This window comes from Castanea sativa, chromosome 8, assembly GCF_040712315.1.
Source record: "Castanea sativa cultivar Marrone di Chiusa Pesio chromosome 8, ASM4071231v1".
Lineage (NCBI taxonomy): Eukaryota > Viridiplantae > Streptophyta > Magnoliopsida > Fagales > Fagaceae > Castanea > Castanea sativa.
The window spans coordinates 49,152,751-49,163,405 of record NC_134020.1 but is presented as its reverse complement, the minus strand read 5'-3'; the positions used below and the strand labels follow the sequence as shown (position 1 = coordinate 49,163,405).

General features: G+C 34.7%; 1 protein-coding gene across 1 annotated transcript; it reads right to left on the bottom strand.

The window, feature by feature from the left end:
* Nucleotides 1-5,018: 5,018 nt before the first annotated feature.
* LOC142605553 (uncharacterized) lies at nucleotides 5,019-10,263 on the bottom strand. The gene is made up of 8 exons (XM_075776960.1): nucleotides 9,758-10,263; nucleotides 9,269-9,374; nucleotides 9,086-9,178; nucleotides 8,774-8,969; nucleotides 7,600-7,778; nucleotides 6,861-7,108; nucleotides 6,520-6,689; nucleotides 5,019-5,431 (listed from the first exon to the last, which is right to left on the bottom strand). Exons 1-8 carry the CDS (start codon nucleotides 10,134-10,136, stop codon nucleotides 5,267-5,269), a joined length of 1,536 nt encoding a protein of 511 aa, XP_075633075.1. The 5' UTR covers nucleotides 10,137-10,263; the 3' UTR covers nucleotides 5,019-5,266.
* Between the last annotated feature and the right edge of the window lie 392 nt (nucleotides 10,264-10,655).

Sequence of the window (10,655 nt, the reverse complement as noted above, 5' to 3'; positions counted from 1 at the left end):
AAAATGAAAGGAATTGGGATTTTTTTTTTTTTAAGAATTAAAATTGGGAAGACATTTTTTTTTATTTTAGAAACACAAAATTTGGGAAGAAATAAGTGGATAATGTAATATTGAAGAAAGATGATTAATATGACACAATAATGAGCAAATAGCATAGTCTTTTTTAAGCAATATTTTACTTATATAGTAGTAGAACTGTAGATGTTCTAATTTTTCATTTTTTTTTTTCAATTTGTGTGAAATAACATAAGCTTTCAAAAAAAAAAACATAAGAGAACCTCTGAAGAGGTTAGAAAGGATTTGTCCAGTGCATAGATCCTCTTATATAACTTATTATAATATTTAATTGTTATTAACTTATTATAAAAATAATTAATAAAAAAAAAACCAAAAGTGGATTTTATTTTATTTGCCGGAGCAACAATATCTATAGAAGTTCAAAAATGGAGAAAGGGCTTCTAGCCCAATAGCATCACCTCTTCCCCTATCTCCTGTATCGCATTTTGCGGGTTCAAGTTCAACCCGCCTTTGTTTCACTTCCAAGTAAAATGAGTATAATTGAGTTATTTAATGGTTTATCTTATACTTTATTATGAAACTTGAATTTTTAGTTGTTGCTTCCTATAGGAAATTTTAATTTTAGCTTCATATGAAATTTTTTCTAAAAAAAAACTTCATATGAAATTTAAAAAAAAAAAAAGATACCAACACTAACTCCTCAAACATAAAATTTCAAACAAACCATAAGATATCTAAAGACTGTGTTAGAATGGATATTTGTAAGGTTCAAGAAATGTGGACATGTTTAAAGAAGTTTGGATTATAAAGATTAAAGAGTAGGATAAGTTGTGTGAAACTAAGAATTACTCGAGTTTGAGAAGTATTTGTGACTAGCTCGAAAAAACCACACTCTCCAAGAAGGGAATGAGAAGTAGGTAGGAAAAAAGATAGAGACTACTGCCACTCTACCAGTGTTGCCTGGCCCGCAAAAATTTTAGAGTAATATAGGCTTATTAGTCCTCCATTTCACTTGAAATTTTGATATATTTATATAAGTAGAATTTTTTTTAATATTTATTTTTTAGAGGAAAGCCCCCAAAAAAAAAACCATATAGTTTTATTATCATGACAAATAAATCCTTGTGCTTTTAAAATTGCTAATTCAAACCTTGTATTTTAAAAAATTAATCAATCTTGATTAAAAAAAATATCTAGGAAAATTAAATAAATTTTAAGTGCATTTTCACAACATATATTGTGGGGACTAAAAGAACTTAAGTGGGTATTTGGACCTTGGGCTTTATGGATGGGCACTAATTCGTTCTAGACTAAAAGCCCCTGGAGCTGCAGGTCGGCTCATGGGTTGAGAGTCCGAGAATTCGTCCGAGGATGAATCTCTCTTCGGACAGACCCGCGAAGACCTTGGGATTCGCCAAGAAGATCAAGGTAGTGTTCTAGACGAACCGTTGGTTAAGAGGGGGATCTATATACTTTCTAAACGCCATGGAGTGAAGGAAATATCTAGGAAAAGGCTGCAACCTCCCCATTAAAGACCCTGCATCTACCTCCCTGACCGCATTAATGGGGAAATGACCCCTGAACAGTAGAAGTCAACCTTCTTGTTATCATTTGAAGACTTCCAGAGGGTGGTGGATGAGACAGGTGTCTCATAGGGTAATTTGTGTTACACGTGGATAAAGTGGGAAGAAGAATAAGTATTTAAGGAGGAGAGGGAGGTGACTAAAGAAGGAGGAGGAAGAACTGTAACCTTTGAAAGAGAAAGAGAAATAATATACATAAATCATTCTCAGATTACGTCCGAGGAGGTTCATTTGCCCTACTTGTCCATTGTTTGCAAATACTGTAATATCCTAGTCTGTACATCAAATTTCGGATATCACCTAACTAGATTGCGAGCCCACACTCTACAAATTTAATTGTTTAAGGCTCATTGGGCCTGAGCCCACATGTGTTTTTGGGTCCAGGCGCAATTGTGCACTTACATATATAAGAAATTCATAAAATGATAACTATTAAAAAACATTAAAACTATGATTAATCCCTAAAATATAAAACTATGAATACACTTGAAGGATTTAAATATTTTTTTTTATATATTTCCTTTTAGAAATGGCTAAAGGCTAATTAAAATAAAATGACATACGGAAAAGACTTTGAATATGTTATAATAATAGTAATGAAAATTTATTTATTTTATTGGTATGTGTCATGTTTAATTATTTTTTAATTCAATTTGAATTTATTATTTTTCTACTTAGGAGCATCACAAAGTTGTTTAATTTAGTTGTTGGCATGCCAAGCAAAAGTTTGCCCCTTGGCATCCAATTTAGAATACTAGTTCATACAATTTATTTTTTCATTATTTTCTTTCTTTTCAAACAAACAAAAAGTTAACCCGCTATACAATGGAGATTGTCAATGACTGAGTAGCGGCGACAAAGATTGTTGGTGAGAGATGGTGTGAATATAAAGATTATTGGGTGGTGAAGATGCAATGCTTGGATGTTCGATGATTGAATCTTGAATCTTGTAGTTGCCTATATTGAATCTTGGAATCAGAATATATCCTGATTTCTAATCGGATCTAATTTCTCTAGATTTCTGACCATTTTTCATAATTGATTGAAATACTATCTAGTTATTTATTCAATTTTATAGTTAAAACATATTGTGTATAACATACAAACTCAATTTATAGTTTTCTCCAATATCTAATGCATAAATTGACTTGTCTTCATACATGGGTCGTGCAATCAAGCAATAATAATTTGGATTGTAAATGTTTTACATTAGCATCTTTAAAAATTATAAACGTTTTAAATTGAAGGTTGCGTAATTTGAAAGGAAAAAAAAATAGTATGATGTATCATGTTTTAGAAATTCACCCACTTATGTTGCTCATGATTTAGTGTAGATATAAATAGCATCATGAATAAATTACCATATGAAACTATTATTTTTTTAACTACCAAATTTAACCATGTAACTCTTTTTTTTTTTTCTTTTTTTTAAAGTCTAATACTACATATACTCTTATTTTTTTTAACTACCAAATTTTACCACATGTAACTCGTATTTTTTTTTAAGTCTGATACTACATATAATTGAGTGTTCCCCCTCCCCACTTGTAACAATTTTTTTTAATAAAAAAAAATCAACATCTAATAATTGTTTTTAAAATCTTAATAAATAAAAAATGTGTATTTATCATACATCTATAAAATTTGCTTGACAGCATGTAATCTAGATGTCTAATATCTAAGAAGATATTTAGTGTATTTGGAATATGCATCATCTCCCTTGTAACATGTAAATCCACTATGTTTAGAGCAACCACATCAGTTCCTTCATTTTACACATTCATTTTTACACTAAAAACCTAATTTTTCTATTTTACACATCTATTTTTACGAAACACCCACATCAGTTTATCTATTCTATCACCTCTTTTAATTAAATAATCAATTTTTTCAAATTTTTTATTATTTCTCTTAACTACCCCCTTTAATACCCCCGCGCTCTCTCTCTCTCTCTCTCTCTCTCTCTCTTTACCCATTTTTTTCTGATTTGTTGTTCTCTCTCTATACCCATCTCTACCCATTTTTCAGATCAACTCTCTCAATCAGATCCAACCAGATCAGACCCATGACAGGACAGCTCCGACATCGCAACCACCCACCCCACCACTCTAGCCTTGCTCCTGGGCCGCGCCACGGGGCGTCACGGCCTAGCCCGTCCATGCAGGTGCGGGAGATGGCGACGCGGCAACTGGAGGAGCGCAAGGCTGACTAGGGGTACTCGAAGCTCATGGTGGCTCTGGACATCATGTGGAACTTGGCGTTTGTGGTGGTCTTGGTCTCTCCCCAGCTCCGATCCACAAGCATCGATCAAATCCGAGATCTCCCTAGCCCCGATCAGGCAAGACCCACGAGCTCTAATCAGGCAAGAGCCACAAACACCGGTCGTTCCAATCAAGCACCAATCGTTCCACAAGCATTGATCAAGCACCGATCTGTCTGTGTATCTGTGTGTGTGTGTGTGTGTGTTTTTTTTTATATTTTTTTAAGTGTATCGTTGTTGATTTGTCTGTGTGGATGTGTTTGTGTGTGGGTGTGTTTGTGTGCATTTGAGGAAAAAGAAGAAGATGAGAAGAGGACAAGCAGTTTGTTGAGCACAGAGAAGAGAGAAAAAAAAAACGAGCGAACATGAAATTAATAAAATAAGAGATAGATGAGCTACAGTAACCGTGTAAATATACACGGTTACTGTAGCTCATAGATGAATTTGCACAACTTTACACATTTTTACACCCACTGATGTGGGTGTTTTTTTGCTCAAAATGTGTAAAATTTGTACTTTTTTTTCTATTTTAGAAGACTTGAAAGGAATTGGTGTGGATGCTAAGAGCCACATGTTTTAGATCTAAAATAGATACGGAATGTGTAAGGCTCACATATGAGAGAGATGATATATGTGCTAAATGCATGAGATTTTTAAAAAATAATAATAATTACATCTCATTGCAAAGATGGACGTTTCCTAAGAAAAACTTTATTTCTTTTACTTTTTCATCATGATTTGGCTGAACTCTTTTTAAATCATCTAGCAAAATTATTAAGCACTGCCAACCAATCCAGACACAATGATTTGTGTTCTTTCTCAAGGTAGAGAAAACTTAACTGCTAACCAGCTTCTGATCAATGGTTAGTCCCCCCACCCCCACTTTGTATTTGATGTAGTTCGAATATTTTATCTAACATGGCTATAGTACAAGAAATTACAAACCATTAACTTCAACTTAGCTGCATTCCTAACCTTCAACAACTGCTTTAACTTGGAAATTGAAATGGCTCCCTATTACTAATAGAAAGAAGAAATTATAAATTTATAATCTTGGATTGTTTATAGGCTTTGGGTGAGTCTATGCTAGGTGCCGCTGTACAGTCCCTGCTCCTACAGAGTAAAGCTACACGTTAAGCGCATTTTCTTTACACAGATTCAACAAAACATCATTCCAAATATTCAGGAGCAGCTTCACAAATCTTGCTGTATCTAAGATTCATTTACATGCAAAAAATCGTATCACAGCAGTAGTGCTATACAATGATAATACAACAGAACTCGATTTTAACTCCCACAATCAATTCGCGAACTCAATCCAAGCCAAGGAGAATAGCACAAACCCTTGTGCACTTGGAAATGCTCTCACTTAGTCCACGTGATAAGGGGTCCATAATGGAGCTTATCATGTAAAAGGATAAAAATTTGAAAAGAGTAAACTACCGAGAAGGATGTACGCTGTAGAGTACGCCCAAATTAGATATGCCCATCTCTTAGAACCAGGATGTACCATTAAATGTGAGGCAAACCAATAAAGGGGAGGGCTGGCTGACAGGAAACGTGTAGCCACCTGTCAAGAATCAGTCATCAAATAACGACATAAGAAAGGAATCCATCATCAGATAAAGTGATACATGAAGGTGTTGGGACATTTAAACCATCTTTAAATAACACAAGTTCTTCGAATTAGCAGGAATGTAATTGGAAAAGAAAAGAAGCTAGAGAACAGCAAAAGGAAAAACAGAGTACTACTTAACAGTTCTAATGATAAACCAGAGTGAAACACCCTGCTTTTATATCCAAAAGCATAAGAACATATTAAGCAAAATTTATATTTTGATAAGTAAATTTTGAGAAGGGGAGATTCGAACTTAAGCAAAGTTTATGTTGATTAAAAAGAAACAGCAGCCAGCAAATTTTCTAAAAGGTATATACAACTTGGATCATGGTGCATGGAAGAACATAATGTGGGCCACATAACAGATATTGTGAAGGTTTTTTTTTTTTTTTCAAAATTATCCAAAACAGGTCCATCCAATGCATGTACATCCAGACACATAAAACTTATATAGCGAGTTCACTTTCAGTAGTTTTAGGAGCTTTTCAACCCTGGAAGCCTTTGGAAAATTGTGTTCAATTTCATCAAAAGCAGGGCCTTATTGATATCAGGGCAAGTGAATTATGTGAATAATGATTGATCCATGGAACTGTTCACCTCTTCCCCGCCCCCACAACACATAAAACTTGTATAGTGAGTTTAACTTTTAGGAGATTTCATCCCTTCAAGCCTTTGCAATCCTTTGATATGTTTTTTTTTTATAATATTTATTACCTACCCAAAAAATTTAGCTTTTGGTCCCATTAATTTGCTAATTCCCACCTGTGAGTAAAACTTGGTGGGAGTAAATATCAAGTCCTATCTCTCTTATGAAAATTTTAAAGTAAGCCACACACACCTTCAACTTCTTACCAGCAGGGGTACCCTTTCCATTCTTTCTTTTTGATCGGTAGAGATACCCTTTCCATTCTTAAAACAATAATGATCCAATAAAAAAAGCAAACACCGGTGACAAAATTTTCACAAAGCTGAAGTTGCGAACTGTATAATCTTCAACAGATTAAGGAATATTATACAAGTTATAAGATAAATGAGTCTACCTGCACATGCATGACAAAAAATGCTGTAGCTGCCATAAATCCCAACTGCAGAATAAACGGCAGAACAGAGATAGACAAGTATCCCAGCTTTGCTAATGGATCATTTTCTATTGGGAGAGCAACGGGATCCACTCTATTCATAAGCTTCCTCTGTCTAAGGTTGTGATTTTCTGTTATAAGCAATCATTAGTTGAAAGTGTAATTTGTTTTTGTACTGCAAACAGAGCATAACACCTCCCAAGAAAAAGAGTTAGCTCATGTGCATGATTACAAACACTCAGCAAGAACTATTTAACATATGATGTACTATATCTTCCCTGCCATTTCAATGAAAGTAATACCTTGTATCTTAGAGTAAGATTTCTCTGGCAGGCGAGCTATATTTGATCTTGGAACTGACTCTAGAGAAAAAAGCAGAGCTGAAGAATTCTTTTCCTCAATAGAAGCTTGAAACCCCAGTGAGAAAAAAACTTCAGGCCTCGACTTTGCATAATAGATAATTGAACAAACCGCCAAAGACAATATAGGGGATGCGAGTAAAAAGTTTGGCAACTGCTTTAATTGAAAATATCTTAAGAAACCTACTCCCCTGGCATCAAAAGAAACAATCAATATATACAAAATTAAGACGCACGCATCTTTACTTTAATTTTTTCTTGTTTTTAAAAATTAATATCTTACAAGTTACAAAATATAACAGTCAAAATTTAATCATGTATATGGAGCTAGTTCACTACTTACTCCATAGAGAGTTACATGACTTCAATAAAATGATCCATTGGAAAGATAGAAAAGGAAATCAATGCTAGATGGGCTCGAAAATTGAGATTTTTATTTTATAAAAATTTCTGGATCAAATGCAAATCTTGCATCATCCAATAGAAAATTATAACAAACATCATATCAATAAACTTAAAAGAAATTTAAAAAATAACGGCAATGCACCAAGCAAAGCAAGCACTCATCCTTAAGATGACTTTGAAGCAATTATCAATGAGGAAAAGGAATATTTAAAATCTTTCACCTATATACATGGATTTGTAGCTAAGAACTTCCAGCATTAGTTAAAGATGAACATACCAATAATGACTTTGAATAAAATTGTACAGCAGAGGTACTCTTGCTTTGCACCAGGGCCTCATTTCATGTAAGTCACGTCCTAGGCATATATTATAGTATCCATATGCTTGAAAAGCAAAAAATGGAGTGAGAATACAGATACAACGCAAAGCTCCAGCAGTAAGAACCTGCATTGTCAACTGACATAGAAATAAGAATTATTAGCAATGCAAAACTGGATCTAACTTTGCGCACAAATCAATGATATCAAACTTTAATAAACATCTTACTTGAAAAAATCAAAATGCAACAACCTGAATTAATTAGTTTTCAAAAGAGCAACAGGTTGCATTTGTAACAATGCAAACGCTTTTGGTTGACAGGAACAGCTATTTCCATGAAATTGGAGCAGGCATAAACACTAGAATTTCGAGTAACTGCATTATAAATGACCAAGTAGGACTAAGGTTGAATAAATGAAATTTTATTGTATTGGAAAATATTCTATTTCATTGGATGCATCATATATATTTTATTTATTTTATTTAGACCAGCAATACTAAATGATAGCATAGTTAAAGCTTTATTTCAAACATTACACACTAGCAAGAAATCAAAGGTACTTGTTACATTCCTAAATTCAGAGGTGTATGATTATCAAATGGGACAAAAAAAATAAAATTGAGATAAAATTCAGGAATATATGTACAACAACAACAACAACCAAGCCTTAGTCCCAAAATTTTGGGGTTGGCTATGGATGCTCAACAAACTAGTCGGGTCAGCATCTCTATTCTCCTCCGCCTGGAAATTTATAATAGAGCGACTAAATTTTATGCTTGCCTTAATTTATTGATTTTTTTTCTTTGATTGGTAAGTAAGACATATACCAACATAAATTTGGTAGGTATTAAACTGATGACCACACCCTCCACCCTGTACTTATGGTTGTGGAGGCACCATTTGGGCAAAACTTAATAGATCTATCCAGATAGACAAACAAACAGAATACAATTCAATTCTTCAGACATTGAAGGTGGATGAAAGTAAAGTGTTCACCATAAACATAAGTATATTGCAAAAGTATAACGATTAAACATCTAAACTCGTTTTGTAAAAATGTGAGACGGATGGAAACAAAAGGCCTACTTATCCTTAGCCTCAACCAAGACAATAAAAAAAAAATGAAACTTACATAAGTGCGCTTTTTGAGGAATAGTGCATCATAAGCGCGATGCATAGTCTGAAAACAGAAATAACCAGCATTAAGCACTCCATTAGACCTTGCACAACCAGAGAGAGCAAACGAAACAACAGCAATAGTATTTCCACCAGTTACAAAGTAGTATAACCCTCCAAACGAAAACAGGGCATACAAACTCTCCGCATATCTGTCATAATAACAACAAACCCAACAAATATCTCACTTAAATTTCACACTTCATTTTTCAAACAATCAACATAAACAATAAAGAAGCAATAACAACAACAACAACAACAACATTACATCGATGAATAAAATATCGAAGCCGGGTTGAAGCAAAACAAAATCGAAGCCCGTAGTGCCAACTCAGAGTCATTCAAAATAATAACTGAAAGCCTGTTAGAGCAAACATAAATTTCAAATTTCACATTCAATTAACCATTTAACTCTAAGCATTGCATATCATAAGCACAGATCATAACTCACTTGTAAAAGTAAAAAGCCGCGATCACAAATGCAAAGTTATTGATGAAATAGCCGGACAATCCCAACACAGCTCTATAGCCGATTAACGGTACCAATGGGGCGAAAACTGGAAAAACAAAAAGATCAAAAAGAATTTTAGTACTTTATCTTTTTATTAGACGTAAATTTTGAAAATATAACCGTTTGGATTGCATTATATCCTCCGCGTTTGCAAAATTTCAAGAAGATTAAACGTCAATAGCTATATCATAAGTCAAATGTCTAAATTTCAAGTTTTATGGTATAAAATTATGCATAAAAAATAAGAACATAAACAAAATGCAATCCAGAGTTTCAAAGTTATATAAACCTTCGATTTTAGTCTACTAATTTCAATTTGGTAATGGCAGGGACCAAAATGCAAGAAAATTTAAAATACGAGCATCAAAATGAAAGTTGAGAAAAAACTAGAGGACGAAATTGAAAGCGGAAATTGAGAGTGGGAGCTACCTGTGTGGGAGAGGAAAGAGATGAAGAGAGGGAGGAGAGGGAGGAAAGCGTAGGACTGCTCGTACTCGTAGGCGGCGCATTGAGCGGTGCGGACGAAGTACACGGAGTCCCATACGATGCCGTTTTCGATGGCGGAGGCGAGCTTCGGGAATAGCAGTACGGTAGAGTCAGAGTTCTGGTCCTTTGCGATATTGAGGCAGTTAGGGTTTAGGGGAGCGGAGGTGTCGTAAGGTGTGAGGAGTGAGCGCCAGATGAGGATCAGAGTTAGGAGGAGGAGTCTGGAGAGGATCGCCGATTTGAGGACCAGTGCTTTGTGCTGCTGATTTGCAGTGAATGCGGTGGCTGTGGCGGCGGCGGAGGTGGCGGTGGTGGTGGTCATGGTAGAGAGAGGTGGCGGAAATGCAGATTGGGCGTTTTGGTTGTTTTAGGAGTATTCGTGGCCTCTGTCACAGGGGTCGCGTCGCGTTCAGCAAATACGACGTCGTACTATATCCAAACGATTTATCATTTTTTTGGGTATCGGATCTTATATTATAAAATAATTTTAGATCGTGTTTGTTTCGAGTGTAATCGGGTGTAAATGAAATTAGAAAAATATTTTACATCTAGATGTGTATTTGGATATACATGTAAAATAAAATCAAATTGAAAATCTTAATCTTTGATGGTAAAATAAGCTCGTTGATCCAGAAAATCATTTACACATCTCATTTACTTTTAAATAATTTTTTGAACTCAACCGCCCTGTAGATCGAACTCTCATCATCTCAATCTCTTCGCCACTTGAAGCCTGCCGCCGCTTGACCGGTCTCATCGCCCATGACCAATCTCTCTCTTTCTCGATCTACCTCTCTTTCCATCAATTTTTGATCACTCCCTCTTCCTCCCTCTCTTAGTT

Coding starts and splice junctions, on each gene's coding strand:
- LOC142605553 (XM_075776960.1), bottom strand. CDS start 10,136: ATGACCACCACCACCGCCACCTCCGCCGCCGCCACAGCCACCGCATTC. Junction 9,375..9,757: donor CTCTTTCCTCTCCCACACAG/GTAGCTCCCACT, acceptor TTGTTTTTCCAG/TTTTCGCCCCATTGGTACCG. Junction 7,779..8,773: donor TCCTCAAAAAGCGCACTTAT/GTAAGTTTCATT, acceptor TTTCTATGTCAG/TTGACAATGCAGGTTCTTAC.